The 22,056-nt window shown below is 45.0% G+C and overlaps 1 protein-coding gene across 1 annotated transcript in view; it reads right to left on the bottom strand.

Annotated features, from left to right (window-relative positions):
- The window catches only part of LOC144484667 (uncharacterized), a 44,044-nt gene that overhangs the window by 16,806 nt on the left and 5,182 nt on the right, over nucleotides 1-22,056 (bottom strand). The window contains exon 2 of the mRNA XM_078203131.1: nucleotides 1,530-1,717. Coding sequence (XP_078059257.1) covers nucleotides 1,530-1,717 — 188 coding nt within the window. The remainder of the gene's footprint in view (nucleotides 1-1,529; nucleotides 1,718-22,056) is intronic.

Here is a 22,056-nt window from a genome sequence, read left to right on the forward strand (position 1 = left end):
CGCACATCTCCACTGAACCTTTCCCCCCTTATCTTGAACTTGTGCTGCCTTGTAATTGTCATTTCTGCCCTGGCAAAAAGCTCCCAACTGTTCACCCTATCCATACCCCTCATAATTTTAGAAACATCTATTAGGTTGCGCCTCAGTCTCCGTCTTTCCAGGGAGAAAAATCCCAGTTTATTCAATCTCTCGGACACCCAGATCCCTCTGCATCTCAGAGCTCTACAAACTCTCACCACTTAGATAATCTGCTTCCCTTTTATTCTTCCTGCCAAAATGTGCTGTCCTCCCAGCAGTTCAGACCTCAGTAGAGGGAGCAGCACAGAGGTGGACAGTGCAAGTGAGTCATCCTGGGAGTCCTCAACTTGAAATTCTTTTTTATTCATTCGTGGGAAATGGGCATTGCTGGGTGGCCAGCATTTATGGCCCAGTCCTTGTTGCCCTTGAACTGAGTGACTTGCGAGGCCATTTCAGAGGGAGTCACATGTAGGCCAGACCGGGTAAGGACAGCAGATTTCCTTCCCTAAAGGGCATTAGTGAACCAGATGGGTTTTTTGCGATAATCAACAATGATTTTATGGTCATCAATAAATTCTTAATTCCAGATTTTTTTATTGAATTCAAATTCCACCAACTGATGTGGCAGGATTCGAAACCCGGTCCCCAAATCATTAGCTGAGTTTCTGGATTAATAGTTCAGCAATAATACCACCAGTCATCACCTCCCCTAGTTCAACATGGAGTGTAGGAGAACAAGTCAGGAGCAGCACTGGGCACCCTAAACCTGAGATTCCAACCTGGTTACTCTGTAACATGAGACTATAAGCACGCTGAACAGCAGAAGCAGCATGTTCCAGGCAGGGCCAAGCGATCCCACAAACAACGGATCAGATCAGAGCTGCAGTCCCCCCACATCCAGTCGTGAATGGTGGTGGACAAGAGAAAGCTCCACAAATATCACCATCCTCAATGATTGGGGCAACAGTGGATCAGTGCAAACAACTGTGATTTATCTTTTGTGATCGTGGATGTGTTACTGATACCTTCCCTGGATTCTGATGCCAGGAAAGACACTCTGGAAGGTATGGGGAGCTGGGACTTGCCCAGGAGAGTAACTGAAGGTCTGAGAACTGAAATAATATAGAGTTAGAAAGGAGAAAAGGCCACAAAAATGCAACAAGACATTGATTAATCTGTTCTTATCCTGAAGAAATGAAGGTGCCGGCTTTGTGTCTTAAACAATATTAGTTCAGTTGACATTTATCCAGAGTATTAAACTCCAGCCCAGTTATAGCGATCACTAACATTAGCAAAAACAAACTCCAACTGTCAGAATGAACATGGTTCAGTCCTGGATGTGATTAACAGCCACAATAACAACAGAATCCAACCCCTGCAGACACTTGTCAATTTAGAAGATGGGTTGACTGAGTGAACCGCATCTCACACTCAGAAAAGGTGAACGGTCTCTCTCCATTGTGAGTGTGTTGGTGTCTCAGCAGGTGGGATGCGTGAGAAAATCCCTTCCCACACTCAGAGCAAGTGAACGGTTTCTCCCCGGTGTGAATGTGCTGGTGTGTTTGCAGGTTGGATGAACGAGTGAATCCCTTTCCACAGTCAGAGCAGGTGAATGGTCTCTCCCCGGAGTGAACTTGCTGGTGTCTCAGCAGAATACTTGAGGTCTTAAAGCTCTTCTCACATTCAGAACATTTGAAAGGTTTCTTATCCAAGTGAACAAGTTGGTGTGATCTGAGGCTGGTTAAATAAATGAATCCTTTTCCACACAAGGAGCAGGCGAATGACCTCTCCCCAGTGTGAACTCGCTGGTGTTTCTGGAGGCTGGATAACAGAGTGAATCCCTTCCCACACACTGTACATCTGAATGGCCTCTCCTCATTGTGAACTCACTGGTGTATCAGCAGATCACTTGTGGTTTTATAACTCTTCTCACAATCAGTACATTTGAAAGGTCTGTTATCAGTGTGAACCAGTCGGTGTGTAGCGAGGTGGGATGATCGTGTGAATCCCTTCCCACACACACAGCAGGTGAACGGCCTTTCCCCAGTGTGAGTGTGTTCGTGTTCAATGAGATTCTGTGATCGCTTAAATAACTTCCCACAGTAAGAGCAGCAGAACTGTTTCTCGGTGTGAATAGATTGGTGCGTGACCAGGTCCTCAGGGCTTTTAGAGTTGTGATCACCGTCAGCATGGTTAAAAAGCCTCTCTTCAATGTGAACTTGCTGGTGGGTCAGCAGGTGGGATGACTGAATGAATCCTTTCCCGCACATGGAGCAGGTGAATGGTCTCTCCCCAGTGTGACTGCGCCGATGCATTTCCAGCAGCGATGGGTAACTGAATCCCTTCCCACAGTCCCCACATTTCCATGGTTTCTCCATGGTGCGGGGGTCCTTGTCTGTTCAAGCCTTGTCCACACACAACATGTGTATTGCTTCGAAGTGAGGCTATTAAGGGTTATGGGACAAGGCAGAAAATTGGATTGTCATATCAGATCAGCCGTGATCTCATTGAATGGAGGAGCAGACTCGATGAGTCCAATGGCCTAATTCTGATCCTAATTCTTATGATCTTATTGTTCTCTGCTGTGAATGGTGTGATGTTTCTTTCAGGCTGTGTAACTGGTTAAAGCTCTTTCCAGTCAGTTCACTCTCACTCAGGTCTGCGTCTCGGTGCTTTTCCAGTCACACTGATGTTTGAAATTGTTCCCCACCGCCAGAACAGACAAACATTTCTCCTTCCACATTTAAAGGTCGATGATATTCAGGTTCTGATGAATTGAGTGACTCTGTCAGATCTTGATGTAATGTTTGGTTTCCATTTCCCATCTGCAAATTCATCACCCTTGTGGACCTTGTAAAAGACATTGACAGAGTCAGTATCATTGTCAGCACAGGATAGAAATTCAGAACAAACAATTCTAGTTTCCATGGAATATTATATCAAATCTTGTTTCCCCAAATCTTGTGGTCCAATCGAACTTTCATCTGAACTAAACCAGAACTTTGTTTCCAGTGTTTGTGAGACACTCTGTACCCTGAGTTGTGGAAGATATCGAGTGTTCCAGTCAACACTGTCTGCTCCCTCTCCAGGACCACACGAGCACGGACAAGAAAGTTAAAGTTTATTTTTATTAGTCACAGGTAAGGCTTGCAGCAACACTGTAATGAAGTTACTGTGAAACCACAGAAGAGGGCCCACAGCCAAGTTACCCTCTGCTGAACTACAAATTACTGTTTTAACCAGCCCCAAGAGCAGATCCAGGAAAAGATCCTCTGCCCTCCCCAGTCTCCTTCACTGGAGCATGGGGCAGAACAGAAGTGTAACTAAAAGTGGAGAAGCAGCTCCTTCAGGGGTTGCAATCTCTCACACTGAATATGTACATGGCTCATGGATTTCTCGAGTCTGCAAATTAATTTAAAGAGGAGAAAAAACAGTGATAAACACAAAGGCAGGTTGTGAAATTGAGCTGAATGAATTTGGTAATTTGTGGAGCCGGCACAAGGAAGAAGTGACTCCGGAAGCTGCTGGATTGTGATTAAAAACCCAAATGGTTTGTTAATGTCCTTCAATGCAGGAAACCTGCCACCCATCCAGATCTACACAAGAATTCAGCCTCAAAGAGAGGAGAAAGATGAAGATGAAACAGGGAGGGAATGAATGGTAAGGACTTTATACATCTACAACTGGACAAGAACTTTGACAGAACCTGCCAAACCACAACCTTCACCAACTCAAAGGATGCAGGAAAACTATCACCTCCAAATGTCGCTTTCAATCTCAAAACAACTTGTAATCCTGAGGTAACCTGCATCCCCCTGCATTTAAGGGGCAATTTAGCATAGCCAATCCACCTAACCTGTACACCTTTGGGGTGTGGGAGGAAACCGGAGCACCTGAAGGAAACTCATGCAGTCACAGAGAGAACGTGCAAACTCCACACAGTCACCCAAAGCTGGAATCAAACCTGGGTCCCTGGTGCTGTGAGACAGCAGTGCTGACCACTGTGCCACCCTGTGCCACTGTACTGTGTTGCTCGGAAATAAGTTTTAGGATTTTGGCTGAGTGATTATGAAGGCAGAGCAGTATACTACCAAGTCAAAATAGTGCGAGATTCTGAAGAGTAAATGCAGGTAGTGGGGTTTCTGGGCATAAACTGCCCTTATCCATGTTGGAGAAGGTGCTGTCAAAGGAGGTTTAGCCAATTGCTGGTAATTCTAGTTATGTACATGTTCCGGTTACTTGTGAACTCGCTGGTGCCTTAGCAGTGTGGATGAACGACTGAATCCCTTCCCACTGAAAAATTTGAAATTCTTCTAACTGTAAATTTAATGAAAATACCCGACAGAACTACTTTTTCCTTACTTGAAACACAGCTTTAAATGGTCCGTTTGTTTCTAGGCTCGGTTCCATGAGCAACGCCTTCAACTAAACAAAATCAAAACACTGCAGCCGCTGTTTAAAAAAGGAAGGAGACAAAAGGCGGGTAACTATAGGCCGGTCAGCTTAACGTCTGTCGTAGGGAAAATGCTGGAATCCATTATTAAAGAGGAGATAGCAGGGCATCTGGATAGAAATGGTTCGATCAATCAGACGCAGCATGGATTCATGAGGGGAAAGTCGTGCTTGATGAACATGTTGGATTTTTATGAAGATGTGACTAGGGCGGTTGATGGAGGAGAACCGGTGGATGCGGTGTTTTTGGATTTCCAAAAGGCGTTTGATAAGGTGCCCCATAAAAGGCTGCTGAAGAAGATTAGGGCACACGGAGTTGGGGGTAGTGTGTTAAAGTGGATTGGGGACTGGCTATCCGACAGGAAGCAAAGAGTCGGAATAAATGGGTGTTTTTCCAGTTGGAGGAAGGTAACTAGTGGCGTGCCGCAGGGATCGGTACTCGGGCCGCAACTGTTTACCATTTATATAGATGATCTGGAGGAGGGGACGGAGTGTAGGTTAACGAAGTTTGCAGACGACACAAAGATAAGTGGAAAAGTGAATCGTGTGGAGGACGGAGAAGATCTGCAGAGAGATTTGGACAGGCTGAGTAAGTGGGCGAGGATATGGCAAATGGAGTATAACGTTGAGAAATGCGAGGTTATACACTTTGGAGGAAATAATAACAAATGGGATTACTATCTCAATGGAAACAAACTAAAACATGCTACCGTGCAAAGGGACCTGGGGGTCCTTGTGCATGAGACGCAAAAGCCCAGTCTGCAGGTACAACAGGTGATCAAGAAGGCAAATGGGATGTTGGCCTATATTGCGAGGGGGATAGAATATAAAAGCAGGGATGTCTTGATGCACCTGTACAGGGCATTGGTGAGGCCGCAGCTGGAATACTGTGTGCAGTATTGGTCCCCTTATATGAGGAAGGATATATTGGCATTGGAGGGAGTGCAGAGAAGGTTCACCAGGTTGATGCCGGAGATGAGGGGTTTGGATAATGAGGAGAGGCTGAGGAGATTGGGTTTGTACTCGGTGGAGTTTAGAAGGATGAGGGGGGATCTTATGGAGACTTATAAGATAATGCGGGGGCTGGATAGGGTGGAGGCAGAGAGATTCTTTCCACTTAGTAAGGAAGTTAAAACTAGAGGACACAGCCTCAAAATAAAGGGGGGTCGGTTTAGGACAGAGTTGAGGAGGAACTTCTTCTCCCAGAGGGTGGTGAATCTCTGGAATTCTCTGCCCACTGAGGTGGTGGAGGCTACCTCGCTGAATATGTTTAAAGCGCGGATGGATGGATTCCTGATCGGTAAGGGAATTAAGGGTTATGGGGATCAGGCGGGTAAGTGGTACTGATCCACGTCAGATCAGCCATGATCTTATTGAATGGCGGGGCAGGCTCGAGGGGCTAGATGGCCTACTCCTGCTCCTATTTCTTATGTTCTTATGTTCTCAGCTGCTGGAAATCTGAAATGAAAAGAGAAAACGTTGTAAATACTCATCAGGTTAGACAGCACCTATGGAGACAGAAGCAGAGTTAATGTTTGCAGTCACTGACGCTTCTCTAATAAAACACATACCAATAGCTGCTGTTTTATGGGGCCGTGAATCCCACAATCCCCTGTGCCCCAGAAACAGCTCTATCCATCATACACATTTCCCATTATGACACTTCTATGTCAACAGGGCAAGCTGTTTAAAAGTCATCAAGTTCCATTTTTGCGTGTTGATGTTCATTAAAGATACAGATCGACTTCCCCCTTATCATGTTATTATGTATCAATTTCAGATATTTTGGTCGGGAATTTCCATTCCCTTACTTTTTGGTGGATAATGAATGCCTTGAGTACTTAGGTTACAGTATAATTTGATTCCTAATGACTGCACCACGATCCCTAATTTTCACATCGCAGCAGGAAAAGTTCACTGTTCACAAATGAGGCGTCTCGATGGCGTGTGCTTTACCCACCATTCCTCGCGGTAGTGAATGTCCCCTATCCACAGCACGGGAGAGAGCTGCGCATCCGCAGTCAGGCAGTGTGTGGCGCATGCGCAGCGTGAATGATGGCAATGGGGAGAGACATTCCTTTGTCTCATCAGCAACCGGTAAGGATGCGGATACATGGAGGGAGGATTGGAACCGGCAGATGGACGGAGAGGGTTTCTAAATATCTGGTGAAGGTCTCAAACCTCTAATAGTAATCCGCAGGTCCCGTGTTTGCAGCTTTGGATCTTTTTCCCGAGACGAGGCTCAGGTTAACAGCCGCCATCTTGATTCAGCAGGGAGCTCACAGGGAGCACATGCGCTGGTGTCTTGATGACGCAACAATAAGAGGGTGGGGCTTCAGCGTTTTATGGTCCCAACCGGGTCCTAGTGACCGGATCGCACAGCAGTTTGAGCAACAGGTTTTCAACAGCTTCACCCACTCCCAGAGTATGGAAGTAAGCTGGCAGGGAACATAAAAACTGACTGTCAAAGTTTCTATAGATATGTAAAGAGAAGAAGATTGACAAAAACGAATGTTAGAAATGGGAGAATTCATAACGGGGAATAAAGAAATGGCTGAGGGATTAAATTGGTACTTTGCTTCAGTCTTCACAAAGGAAGACGTGAATAATGTACCAGAAGTGCTGAAAGAAACATGTTTTAGTGAGGGGGCTGAAGGAAATCAGCATCTGTCGAGAAATGGCTTTGGGGAAATTGATGGGATTGAAGGTGGATAAATCTCCAGGTCCAGATAATCTTCATCCCAGAGTACTTAAGGAAGTGGTCCTGGAAATAGTGGTTATTTTCCAAAATTCTTTGGAATCGGTAATAGTTCCTACAGATTGGCGGGTAGCTAATGTAAACCCACTGTTCAAAAAGTGAGGGAGAGAGAAAACAGGGAACTATAGACCAGTGAGCCTAACATTGGTACTGGGGAAGTTGCTGGTGTCTATTATCAAGGATTTCACAACTCGGCATTTGGAAGGCAGTGGTATAATCAGACAAAGACAGCATGGATTTACAAAAGGGAAATCATGCTTGACGAATCTATTGGAATTTTGTAAGGATGTAAGGAGTAGAGTTGACCGAGGAGAACCAGTGGATGTGGTTTATTTAGATTTTCAGAAGGCTTTCGACAAGGTCTCACATAACAGACTGCTATGTAAAGTTAAAGGACATGGTATTGCAGGGAATGTCTTGAGATGGATAGAAAGCTGGTTCGCAGATGAGAAGCGAAGCGTTGGCATAAATGAGTCTTTTTCTGATTGGCAGTCAGTGACCAGTGGGGTTTGGCAGGGATCTGTGCTAGGACCCCAACTCTTCAAATTATATATTAATGATTTGGAAGAGGGAACTGAATGTATTATCTCCAAATTTGCAGATAATACAAAGTTGGGTGGGAGGGTGAGCTGTGAGGAGGCTGCAGAGGTGCTTTAGCGTGATTGGGACTGGCTGAGTGTGTGGGCATCTGCATTGCAGATGCAGTATCGTGATGATAAATGTGAGATTATCCACTTTGGCAGCAATAATAGGAAGACAGATTATTACTTGAATAGGTGTAAATTGAGGGAGGTGTATACTCAACAAGATGTTTGATTCCTCGTGCATCAGTCGCTGAAAGTAAGCGTGCAGGTACAGTAGGCAGTAAAGAAGGCAAATGATATGTAGGCCTTCATAGCGAGAGGATTTGAGTATAGGGATAGGGATGTTTTGCTGCAGTTGTATAGGGCGTTGGTGAGGCCACACCTGGAGTATTGTGTACAGTTTTGGTGTCCTTATCTGAGGAAGGATGTCCTTGTTATAGAGGGAGTACAGCGAAGGTTTACCAGGCTGATTCCTGGGATGGCAAGTCTGTCACATGAGGAGAAACTAAATTGGTTAAGATTATATTCACTAGAGTTTGGAAGAGTGGGATCTCATAGAAACTTATAAAATTGTAACAGGGTTAGAAAGGGTAGATTCAGAAAGAATGTTCCCAGTGGTGGGGGGAGTCCAGAACGTGGGGTCATAGTTTGAGGATAAGGGGTAAACCTTTTAGAACTGAGGTGAGGAGAAATTTCTTCACCCAGAGCGTGATGAATGTGTGGAATTCACTGCCTCAGAATATAGATCAAGGGATATGGGGGAATGGGAGTGGGGTGGGGGGGTGGGGATTAGGATATTGAATTTGATGATCAACCATGACCATAATGAATGGCGGAGCAAGCTCGAAGGGCTGAATGACCTACCCCCACTTCTAGATTCTATGTTTCAGTGAGAGAAGTTGCCTGAAGCGGTGGCAAAATATTTGGTTACACTTCAGGCTCCTCGTGTTTACATAGAAACATACGAGAAAATAGAAGTGGGGAGGAGGCCACTCAGCCCTTCGAGCCTGCTCCGCCGTTCATTATGGTCACGGCTGATCATCAAATTCAATATCGTAATCCCGCCTCCCCCCCACCCCCATCCTCCGTATCCCTTGATCCCCAAGAAATATATCTAATTCCTTATTGAAATCAGGCTCTACTTCTACTTTTGAGGAAGGGACTTCCAAAGATTCAAGACTCTCTGAGTGAAAAAAATCTTCTCACCTCTGTCTTCAATGGGCAGCACTGTTTGTTAAACAGTGACCCCCAGATTCTCCCATAAGAGTAAACATCCTCTCCACATCCAAGATCTTTCAGAATCTTGAAGGTTTAAATTAAGTTGTCTCTTACTCTTTTAAAGTCGAGCAGAAGCTAAACTTGAGCAGAGACTGTCTCTGGTGTTATTATATGGTAAGAAGTTTAACAACACCAGGTTAAAGTCCAACAGGTTTATTTGGTAGCAAAAGCCACACAAGCTTTCGGAGCTCTTAGCCCCTTCTTCAGGTCAGTGGGAATTCTGTTCACAAACAGAGCTTATAAAGACACAGACTCAATTTACATGAATAATGGTTGGAATGCAAATACTTACAACTAATCAAGTCTTTAAGAGACGAAACAATGTGAGTGGAGAGAGCAACAAGACAGGCTAAAAAGATGTGTATTGTCTCCAGACAAGACAGCCAGTGAAACTCTGCAGGTCCACGCAACTGTGGGAGTTACAAATAGTGTGACATGAACCCAATATCCCGGTTGAACTTCAACCAAATAAACCTGTTGGACTTTAACCTGGTGTTGTTAAACTTCTTACTGTGTTTACCCCAGTCCAACGCCGGCATCTCCACATCGTTATTATATGGGACAGATTTACTTCTGGTCCTGTAATAAATGCATTTATTATTTCCAGTCTTGTAATATAGTCCTGTAGCTACGTTATATATTTCCAGTCATAGAGTCATTACAGCACAGAAGGAGTCCATTGGATAACTCGAGTCCATACCGACTCTCACAGTAATTTCATAGTTTTTCATGATTTTCACAGTGACTTCATTGCAGTGTTAATGTCAGCATCCTTGTGACACTAGTTAATAAATTATCAAAAATAAACTATAAACTGTCTGTCGAGCAATTCTGTCCGTCTGGAGTGGGTCCCATTCTGTAACCCTGCAGCACCCATCTAATCTCATTGAGAAATTATTGATCATCTCTGCTTGACTACCCCCACAGGCAGCAAGTTCAAGATCATCATCAATCGCAACCCCCTGTATCTTCACCAACTGGAGCCATCCTATCCATTAAATATATTTTTAGTTCAATCATAGCTGAGGTATTTGTATCATCGATAGTCACAGGTGAGGTGCCTGAAGACTGGAGGGTGGCAAATGTTGTGCCTTTGTTTAAAAAGGGCTGCAGGGAAAAGCCTGGGAACTATAGGCCGGTGAGCCTCACATCTGTGGTGGGTAAGTTGTTGGAAGGTATTTTGAGAGACAGGATCTACAGGCATTTAGAGACGCAAGTACTGATTAGGGACAGTCAGCATGGTTTTGTGAGTGGAAAATCATGTCTCACAAATTTGATTGAGTTTTTTGAAGGGGTAACCAAGAAGGTAGATGAGGGCAGTGCAGTCGATGTTGTCCACATGGACTTTAGCAAGGCCTTTGACAAGGTACTGCCTGGTAGGTTGTTGCATAAGGTTAATTCTTACGGGACCCAGGGTGAGGTAGCTAAATGGATACAAAATTGGCTTCTTGACAGAAGCCAGAGGGTGGTTGTAGAGGGTTGACCAGCGGTGTGCCTCAGGAATCCGTGCTGGGTCCACTGTTATTTGTCATTTATATTAATGATTTGGATGAGAATATAGGAGGCATGGTTAGTAAGTTTGCAGATGACACAAAGATTGGTGGCATAGTGGACAGTGAAGAAGGTTATCTCAGATTGCAATGGGATCTTGATTTATTGGGCCAGTGGGCTGACGAATGGCAGATGGAGTTTAATATAGATAAAGGCAAGGTGATGCATTTTGGTAGATTGAACCAGGGCAGGACTTACTCAGTTAATGGTAGGGCGTTGGGGAGAGTTACAGAACAAAGAGATCTCGGGGTACAGGTTTATAGCTCCTTGAAAGTGGAGTCACAGGTGGACAGAGTGGTGAAGAAGGCATTCGGCATGCTTGGTTTCATTGGTCAGGACAATGAATACGGGAGTTGGGACGTCTTGTTGAAGTTGCACAAGATATTGGTAAAGCCACACTTGGAATACTGTGTACAGTTCTGGTCACCCTATTATAGAAAGGATATTATTAAACTTGAAAGAGTGTAGAAAATACTTACTAGGATGCTACCCAGACTTGGTGGTTTGAATTATAAGGAGAGGCTGGATCGACTGAAACTTTTTTCCCTGGAGCGTAGGAGGCTGACGGGTGATCTTATAAAGGTCTATAAAACAATGAGGGACATAGATCAGCTAGCTCGTAAATATATTTTCCCAAAGGTAGGGGAGTCTAAAACTAGAGGGCATAGGTTTAAGGGGAGGAAGGAGAGATACAAAAGGGTCCAGAGGGGCAACTTTTTCACACAGGGTGGTGAGTGTCTGGAACAAGCTGCCAGAGGTAGTAGTAGAGGCAGGTACAATTTTGTCTTTTAAAAAGCATTTCGACAGTGACATGGGTAAGATGGGTATAGAGGGATACGGGCCAAATGTGGGCAATTGGATTAGCTTAGGGGTTTAAAAAAAAAGGTGGCATGGACAAGTTCGGCCAAAGAGCCTGTTTCCTCTATGACTCTACAAAGACATATATCTGTCTGGCCGCCTGCATGGAGATTTTCAGCTCTCTGTGTCCAGGACAGGAAGCAGTGAGCATGGATCTGTCAATCAGCCTCAATCAGCCCCTTCAGGAGAATTGGGAGGGTGAATATTAGATACAGCAGAGTGAGAATGGAGGGAGAGTGTGTGGGATGGAGAGTCACAGCTTTTGGGGAATGAGAGAGGAAAGAATGTTCCATAGAAACTAGAATTGTCTGTTCTGAATTTCTATCCTGTGCTGACTGTGATGACTTTTGTAAACTCCTTTTACAGGATATCTAGAAGGTGAGGATTTACAGACAAAAATCTCAGACCAAATGTCACATCAACATCTGATAGAGTCACTCAATTCATCGGGACCTGAATATCATCAGCCTTTGAATCTCGAAGGAGAAATGTTTCTCTGCTCTGTCTGCTTCATATTTTAAACATCGGTGTGACTGGAAAGCACCGAATCTGACACACACCAGAGTGAGAGTGTTCCAGTGCATTGCATGTGGAAAACGCTTCAGTTGCACAGCCTAAAAGAAATCGCAGACTGTACCCGTGTTCTGTGTGTGGATGAGGTTTCAACTGTTTGTCCGACCTGGAGAGTCACAAGGACACCTGCACCATGGAGAAACGGTGGAAATGTGGGGACTGTGGGAAGGGATTTAGATACCCTTCTCACCTGGAAACTCATCGACGCAGTCACACTGGGGAGAGACCGTTCACCTGTTCTCAGTGTGGGAATGGATTCAGTCGATTATCCACTCTGCAGACACACCAGAGAGTTCACAATGAGGAAAGGCCATTCATCTGCTTTCATTGTGGGAAGAGATTCACTCAGTCATCCAGCCTGCAGACACACCAGCGAGTTCACAATGAGGAGCGACCATTCATCTGCTCTCAGTGTGGGAAGGGATTCAGTCAGTCATCCAGCCTGCAGACACACCAGCGAGTTCACACTCGGGAGAGGCCGTTTATCTGCTCTCAGTGTGGGAATGGGTTCACTCAGTTATCCCATCTGAAGACACACCAACGGTTTCACACTGGGGAGAGGCCGTTCACCTGCCCTCAGTGCGAGAAGGGATTTGCTCAGTTATCCACTCTTCAGACACACCAGCGAGTTCACACCAAGGAGAGACCGTTCACCTGCTCTCAGTGTGGGAAGGGATTCACTCAGTTATCCAACCTGCGGAGACACCAGCGAGTTCACATGTGATTCCAGGGGTTGGATTCTGCTGTTACTGTTTCTGCTCTCAGTTACATCCAGGACTGCATTTTGTTCATTCTCACAGTTGGTCACTGGGGAGAATTGGAGGCTCTCTTTCTGCTGGACTGGCCGGTCTCACCACTTTGCCTCCAGTGGCTGATAATCTTTTAACCTTGTTGCGAATATCTGGCTTTGGATTTCTCAAGGATCACAGAGTGAAAGGGTGTTGGGAAGTTTAAAGATATTTTGTTCGCAATTATGTTTGGAAGGCTCGCAAAGCATGCAGAGGGAGTAGTGAGCATGAGGAACTGAAAGAGATTAGTATTCGTGAAAAAGTAGCACTGGAGAAATTAATGGGGTTGGAAGTGAATAAATCCCCAAAAAGCTGCTGATCTACATCCCAGAGTGTTGGAAGAGGTGGCTGTGGAGATAGTGGATACATTGGTGGTCATCTTTCCAAATTCTATAGATTGTGGAATGGTTGTTGCAGATTGGAAGGTGGTAAATGAAACCCCACTCTTTAAGGAGGGAGAGAGAAAACGGGGACCCACAGACCCATCAGCCTGACATCAGCCAGAGGGAAAATGCTACAATCTATTGTACAGGATGTGATAACAGATGAATATGCATATTCAGAACAGGGGTACGTCCCTCGAGCCTGCTCCACCATTCAATATGTGCACAGCTGATTGTAACCTCAACTCCACATTCCCGCCGACCCCCCGATAAACTTTCACCCCCTTGCTTATTAAGAATCTATCCAGCTCTGCCTTCAAAAGATTCAGAGACTCTGCGTCCACTGCCCTTTGAGAAAGAGAGTTCCAGACATTCAGACCCTCTGAGAGGAACAAGTTCTTCTGTTATTTGTTTTAATCAAGCCGCCTCTTACTCTTCTAAACTCCAGTAGATACAAGTCTAGCCTGTCCAATCATTCCTCATTAGACAAACCAGCCATTTCAGGTATTAGTCCAGTAAACCTTCTTTGAGCTGTTTCCAATGTGTTTACATCTTTCCTAAATGAGAGCCATATTGTACACAGTACTCCAGATGGTTTCACCAATATCCTGTATAACTGAAGCATAACCTTCCTACTTTTTTATTAAATTCCCTTCGCAATAAACAGTAACAGTCTATTAGCTTTCCCAATTCCTTGCTGTACCTGTATACCGGCCTTTTGTGATTCACGCACTGGGACACCCAGATCCCTCTGCAATCCCAGCTCTGCAATCTCACACCATTTAAATGATAAGCTTCTCTTTTATTCTTCCTGTCAAAATGGATGATTTGACTTTTTGCCACATTATATTCCATTTGGCAGATCTTTGCCCCGGTCTTAACCTATCTATATATTTTTGTAACCAAAAAGAGAAGATGCTGGAAAATCTCAGCAGGTCTGGCAGCATCTGTATGGAGAGAAAAGAGCTGACGTTTCGAGTCCAGACGACCCTTTGTTAAAGCTAAAAGGCAGAGAAAGTGGGAGATATTTATACTGCCGGGTGAGGGAATTAAAGATGAGTCATAGCCACAGAAACCAGGGGGAAAGACTGCTAATAGCTGTCCACAGAGAGAATAAAGGGTGTGAATGGCCAAAAAACAGAGAAGCTAAAATGAAGATGTTTGGGATTGGGGGGGACGTGGGGGTGGAATGAATGGGACGAGGTAAGATTTAGCAAAGGGGGAGAAAAGGTCAGGGAAGTGGAATAAAGTAGGGGGAAAGAGTGGGAGGGGGGAAGAAAAATGAAGAAACACAATAAAGAAATTAAAAGAAATTAAAGAAATAAAAATATATATTTTTGTCGTCTCCTTGTGTCATCTTCACAACTTTACTACATATCTTTATGCCATTAGCAAATTTAGCAACCATCCCCTCAGTCCTTTCACCTCAGTCGAAGGGCTAAAAGGGGTCACGAGAAAGCATTGGGCAGCAGGATTAAGGAAATTCCCAAGGCTTTTTATACATATATAAAGAGCAACAGGGAGAGGGTTGGCCCACTCAAGGACAGTGGAGGGAATCTATGCGTGGAGGCAGAGGAAATGGCGATGTATTAAATGAGTACTTTGCGTCCGTATTCACCAAAGAGAAGGACTTGGTGGATGATGAGTCTGGGAAAGGGTGTGTGGATAGTTTGAGTCATGTTGAGATCAAAAAGGAGGAGGTATTGGGGTTCTTGAGAAACATTAAGGTAGACAATTCCCCAGGGCCTGATGGGATATACCCCAGAATACCGAGAGATGCAAGGGAGGAAATTGCTGAGGCCTTGAGAGAAATCTTTGTATCATCACTGGCTACAGAGGAGGTAAACACAGTAAGAAGTTTAACAACACCAGGTTTATTTGGTAGCAAATGCCACTAGCATTTCGGAGCGCTGCCCCTTCGTCAGGTGGACTTGCAAAATCTCACTAGCTCTCCTGTCTGGAGACAATATATATCTCTTTAACCTGTGCTTAATGCTCTCTCCACTCCCATTGTCTGTACCTTTAAGATTTGATGAGCTGTATTAGCATTGATTAGCATTCCAATCATTATTCTGTAAATTGAGTTTGTGTCTCTGTATGCCCTGTTTGTGAGCACATCTCCCACTCCACCTGATGAAGAGGCAGCACTCCGAAAGCTAGTGGCATTTGCTACCAAATAAACCTGTTGGACTTTAAGCTGGTGTTGTTAGACATCTTACTGTGTTTACCCCAGTCCAACGCTGGCATCTCCACATACAGAGGAGGTCCCAGAGGATTGTAGAATAGCCAATATTGTTCCTTTGTTTAAGAAGAGTAGCAAGAACAAGCCAGGTAATTACAGGCTGGTGAGCATTACATCAGTGGTAGGGAAATTATTGGAGTGGATTCTTCAAGATAGGATTTATTCCCACTTGGAAACAAGTGGATGTATTAGCAAGAGGCAACATGGTTTTGTGAAGGGGAGGTTGTGTCTCACTAAATTGATTGAGTTTTTCAAGGAAGTGATGAAGATGATTGATGAGGGTAGGGCAGTGGATGTTGTCTACATGGATTTCAGTCAGGCCTTTGACAAATGTAACTGGTTTGCGGACGACTCAAAGGTTGGTGGATTTGTGGATAGTGTTCACGACCATCAGAGGATACAGCAGGATATAGATCGGTTGGATGGCAGATGGAGTTTAATCTGGACAAATGTGAGGTAATGAATTTTGGGATGTCTAATACAGATAGGAAATATACAGTAAATGGCAGAACCCTTTAGAGCATTGATAGGCAAAGGGATCCGGGTGGACGTACACAGGTCACTGAAAGTGGCAATGCAGGTGGAGAAAGTAGTCAAGAAGACATACGGCATGCTTGCCTTCATTGGCTGAGGCATTGAGTTTAAAAATTGGCAATTCATGTTGCAGCTTTAGAGAAGCTTAGGCTTCACTTGGAATATAGTGTTCAATTCCGGTCGCCACACTACCAGAAGGATGTGGGAGGCTTTGGAGAGGGTACAGAAAAGATTTACCAGGATGTTGCCTGGTGTGGAGGGCATTAGCTATGAGGAGAGGTTGGAGAAACTTGGTTTGTTCTCACCGGAGCGACCTAGTACTGTCTGCAATTCGGGTCGCCACATTTTAGCAAGGATGTGATTGCGCTCGAGAAGGTGCAGAGGAGATTCACCAGGATGCTGCCTGGGCTGGAAAGTTTCAGCCATGAAGAGAGGCTGGTGAGGCTGGAATTGTTTTCCCTAATTCAGAGAAGGCTGAGGGGGGCCTGATTGGGATGTACAAAAATATGAACCCTTAGTTCAAGTAACTTTAGTCGCTGGGTCAACTTCCAGATTTAAGGGGAGGGGCAGGAGATTTAGAGGGGAATTGAGGGAAAAGATTTTCACCCAGAGGGTTGTGGAATCGGAAACTCACTGCCTAAAAGGATGGTAGAGGTGGGAACGCTCAACATTAAGAAGCATTTAGATGAGCACTTGAAATGCCATCGCTTACAAGGCTACTACTGATCAAATGGTGGAAGGTGGGATTAGAGCAGATCGATGCTTGAGAGCTGGCACAAATTCGATGGGCCAAAGGGCCTCTTGTTGTGCTTTATAACTCTGAGGACAGAAATATGACCAGTGTTGTTATGTGATAAATATCGGATGGTTCTGCAATAAAGTACATTTATTATTATTTCTAGTCTTGTAATATAGTACTGTAGCTACGTCATATATTTCCAGTCAGAGTCATTACAGCACAGGAGGAGTTCATTGGACAACTCCAGTCCCTGCCGAGCAATTCTGTCAGTCTGGAGTGGGTCCCATTCTGTAACCCATCCAATCACATTCAAAATTACTGACCATCTCTGCTTGACTCCCCTCATAGGCAGCAAGGTCAAGAACATGACCAATCACAACCCCCTGTATCTTAACCGATTTACAGATTTAGGGGAATGCATGGGGAAAGAATGTTCCTTAGAAACTAGAATTCTAGTTCTGAATTTTGATCTTGTACTGACTGTGATTTCTGCCGCAAACTCCTTTACAGGATATCAGAAGGTGAAGATCCATAGACAGAAATCCCAAACCAAACATCACATCAAGATCTGACAGTCGCTCAATTCATCTGGACCTCAACATCATCGACCTTTGAATCTAGAAGGAGAAATATTTCTCTGTGTTTTTCTGCTTCAGAAGGTTTAAACGTCAGTGTGACTGGAAAGCACCGAGACAGACACACACCCGAGTGAGAGTGTTCCAGTGCACTGAGTGTGGAAAGAGCTTTAACCAGTTACACAGCCTGAAAATACATCGTAGCATTCACAGCAGGAGAGACTGTACCCGTGTTCTGTGTGAGATTTAACTGATTGTTTAACCTGGAGAGTCACAAGGACACCTGCACCATGGAGAAACCGTGGAAATGTGGGGACTGTGGGAAGGGATTCAGGCACCCATCTCAGCTGGAAACTCATCAATGCAATTACACTGGGGAGCGGCCATTCACCTGCTGTGTGTGTGGGAAAGGATTCACTCAGTCATCCAACCTGTTGAGTCACAATCTCACTCATACCAGTGAGAGACCCTTTAAATGCTCTGACTGTGGGACTGGTTTCGAAAGCTCTCGGGATCTGGTGTCCCACCAGCGCATTCACACCGGGGAGAGACCATTCAGCTGCTCTCACTGCTCAAAGAGATTTAAAAGGTCATCCCACTTGCTGTCACACCAGCGAGTTCACACTGAGGAGTGGCCGTTCACCTGCTCTCAGTGTGGGAAGGGATTCACTCTGTCATCCAATCTGCTGAGACACCAGCAAGTTCACAGCGGGGAGAGACCGTTCACCTGCTCCGAGTGTGGGAACAGATTCACCCGGTTATCCAGCCTGCAGAGACACAACGTCATTCACAACAGCGAGAGACCGTTTAAATGCTCTGACTGTGGGAGTGGCTTCAAAAGGTCTCAGGATCTGGTGTCCCACCAGCGCATTCACACTGAGGAGCGACTGTTCACCTGCTCTCACTGCACAAAGAGCTTCAGAACTTCATCCAACCTGTGGAAACATGAGCGAGTTCATACCGGAGCGAAACCGTTCACATGCTCTCTGTGTGGGAAGGGATTCAGTGATTCATGCAACCTGCGAGAACACCAGCGAGTTCACACTGGGGAGAGGCCATTCACCCATTCTCAGTGTGGGAAAGGATTTAGTGATTCATCCCTCCTGCTGAGACACCAGCGAGTTCACAAGTGATGACGGGGGTTGGATTCTGTTGTTATTGCTGCTGTTAATCACATCCAGGACTGAACCGTGTTCATTCTGACAGTTGGTGAAGTGGGAGGGTTGGAGGGTTTCTTTCTGCTGGACTGGCCGGTCTCACGACTTTGCTTCCAATGGGCTGATACTCTCTGAGCCTGGGAGAGCACATTTCCACTGAAATGATCCACTAAAGATGATGAAGGACATTTATTTTATCCTGGATCGTAAAGAGTGCTTTTCCTACGACTAAGGTAGATTTAAAATAAATACAGAACTGAAAAAACGCAGCCGGTCTGGCAGCATCTGTGGAGAGAGAAACAGAGTTAATGTTTCATGTCCAATGTAACTCTACTTCAGAACTAAAGAGAGGGAGAAATATGATGGGTTTGATGCTGCTGAGAAAGGGGGGAGGGGCAGGGAGAACAAAAGGGAAAGTCAGGGATTGGTTAGAGGATGGGTGAGATTAAATGACTTTAACCTGGTGTTGTTAAAACTCTTACTGTGTTTACCCCAGTCCAACACCGGCATCTCCACATCGTAAAGAAACAAAGCATTGGTCCAGAGTAAGTGTTAATGGCAGAATAAAGGACAGCTCTGTCTGGAAGGAAAAAAACATGAAAACAAGATGCAGACTGGCACTCGGCAAAGAAAAACCCAAAATGGAGGAGAGAGTTCAGGGTGTGAAGTTGTTGAACTCAATGTTGAGTCCAGAAGGCTGTAAAGTGCCTCATCGGAAGATGAGGGGCTGTTTGTCCAGCTTGTGTTGGGCTTCTCCGGAACATTGCAGCAGGCCGAGGACAGAAATGTGAGCGTGAGAGCAAGGTGGTGAATTCTAATGGCAAGGAAGCGGAAGGTCAGGGTGATGCTTGTGGGCTGAGCGGAGGTGTTCCACAAAGAGGGCAGGGAACAGGCTACAGATGAATTAAAGAGAAACCATTTGTGTCCAGAACATTGTGAACATCCTTTTACTCTGGTTGTCTTTGATCCTCAAGTCATTTTCTGTTTGTTTTAACCATGTTCTGTTTCATTAATAAACTTTTATCAGTAAAAATTTGATTTTGCTGGACTTTTTCTGATTATATTTATGCACTTTCGGGAAAGTGGGTGAGTGGGGTTGGCAGGCTCTTTAACAGAAAGTGATCCCTCTAAGGTAATTGGCAAAGGAGCCAGAGGGGGAGATGAGATTTTATTTTATTTATTGACACAGCGAGTTGTTCTGATCTGCCTGAAAGCAGATTCAATAGAATCTTTCCAAAGGGTAAAGACTTGAATGGGAAGAATTTGCAGGGCTGTGGGGAAAGAACAGAGCAGTTGATGAATCAGAGAGTCCTTTCAAAGAGATAGCAGGGGCACGATGGGCTGAATGGACTCCTCCTGCAGCCTGTCAATCTCAGCCTCCTGCTTTTGTGCAGGTTAAAAGGGACAGATTTCAGTGCAGCCTCTTCCCTGTATCTGTATTTAAAGAGACGGGTTTCTCTTTCACTCTGAGAGACCGATATAACAATTGGTTGGAGGCCCATTTCCTACCGAGTTCTCCAGCACTCGGAGAACTGTCTCTCTATTCGTGCGACGCCCAGGGCAGTTTTGCAACTGGGGTGCAGGCCTCATTATTCTTGGCTAAATTCAGCCCTCAGCTCCGTCGCCTGGCTGTCATTGACACGAGCAATGGAGAGACAGAAAGGTGCCCCAGGCTCAAATGGGAAGTCGAAATTTGGGGCTTTAAATGAATTATTAGGATCTCTGTAATGATCAATAATTTAAAGAAATGAATTTAAACCCATTGCGTAAATGAAAGAATCACAAGACAAAACTTCACGTTTTATGACTTTTACTCTGACAAGCTGGAAGCAACAATGAGTAAACACTTTTTGTAGAAACATAGCTCTTAAGCTGTAAAGTTGAACTTTGCCCTTTTACTCTCAACACACTCAAATATCCCACTCAATGGTTATGTTTTACTCTGCCTTGGAATGTTGACACTCAATTCTCCAAGAATGTGTCCGGCAAGGTGACTTTTCACTCCCCAAGAGTTTATTTCCATTGTTTTCCTTTTCCAGTCTGGCAACCTTTAATCCCAGAACTGAATTTCACAGTGATGGTTTTAACACAAGCAAGGCGAATCTTCCAGCCTTGTTTCACAATTCTCAGGAAATTGCGACCAACATTCAACATTGGAGCAGAAGTTGGCCATTTGGCCCTTTGAGTCTGCTCCAACATTTATTGAGATCATGGCTGATCTTTTTGTGTTGCATTCCACACTGCCATTCTACAGCCAATACTTTAGATTCCCTTATCCAACAAGAATTGGTATAAAGGCAAAATTCTGCTGCTGCTGGAATCTGAAACATAAACAGAAAATGCTGGATAATCTCAGCAAGTCTGGCAGCAGCTATAGAGAGAGAATAGAGACAACATTTTGAGTCAGGATGAATCTTTGTCAGAGGTGAAGACAAGGAAAATCGGACAAAATTTATCCTGTGAGGGTCAAGAATTGGGAAGCAAACTATTAAACCTCCTCTGAACCACTTTCAATGCATTTGTATCATTTCTTAAACAGGAGACAAAGCTGCACCGAGTGTTCAAGATGCAATCTCAGCAACGCCCTGTATAACTGAAGCATAGTAAGAAGTTTACCAACACCAGGTTAAAGTCCAACAGGTTTATTTGGTAGCAAAAGCCACACAAGCTTTCGAAGCTCTAAGCCCCTTCTTCAGGTGAGTGGGAATTCTGTTCACAAACAGAGCTTATAAAGACACAGACTCAATTTACATGAATAATGGTTGGAATGCGAATACTTACAACTAATCAAGTCTTTAAGAAACAAAACAATGGGAGTGGAGAGAGCATCAAGACAGGCTAAAAAGATATGTATTGTCTCCAGACAAGACAGCCAGTGAAACTCTGCAGGTCCACGCAACTGTGGGAGTTACAAATAGTGTGACATGAACCCAATATCCCGGTTGAGGCCGTCCTCGTGTGTGCGGAACTTGGCTATCAGTTTCTGCTCAGCGACTCTGCGCTGTCGTGTGTCGTGAAGGCCGCCTTGGAGAACGCTTACCCGAATATCAGAGGCCGAATGCCCGTGACCGCTGAAGTGCTCCCCAACAGGACCTGGTGATTGTCGAGCGGTGTTCATTCATCCGTTGTCGCAGCGTCTGCATAGTTTCCCCAATGTACCATGCCTCGGGACATCCTTTCTTGCAGCGTATCAGGTAGACAACGTTGGCCGAGTTGCAAGAGTATGTACCGTGTACCTGGTGGATGGTGTTCTCACGTGAGATGATGGCATCTGTGTTGATGATCCGGCACGTCTTGCAGAGGTTGCTGTGGCAGGGTTGTGTGGTGTCTTGGTCACTGTTCTCCTGAAGGCTGGGTAGTTTGCTGCGGACAATGGTCTGTTTGAGGTTGTGCGGTTGTTTGAAGGCAAGAAGTGGGGGTGTGGGGATGGCCTTGGCGAGATGTTCGTCTTCATCAATGACATGTTGAAGGCTCCGGAGGAGATGCCGTAGCTTCTCTGCTCCGGGGAAGTACTGGACAACGAAGGGTACTCTGTCCACTGTGTCCCGTGTTTGTCTTCTGAGGAG

This window comes from Mustelus asterias, unplaced genomic scaffold, assembly GCF_964213995.1.
Source record: "Mustelus asterias unplaced genomic scaffold, sMusAst1.hap1.1 HAP1_SCAFFOLD_122, whole genome shotgun sequence".
NCBI lineage: Eukaryota > Metazoa > Chordata > Chondrichthyes > Carcharhiniformes > Triakidae > Mustelus > Mustelus asterias.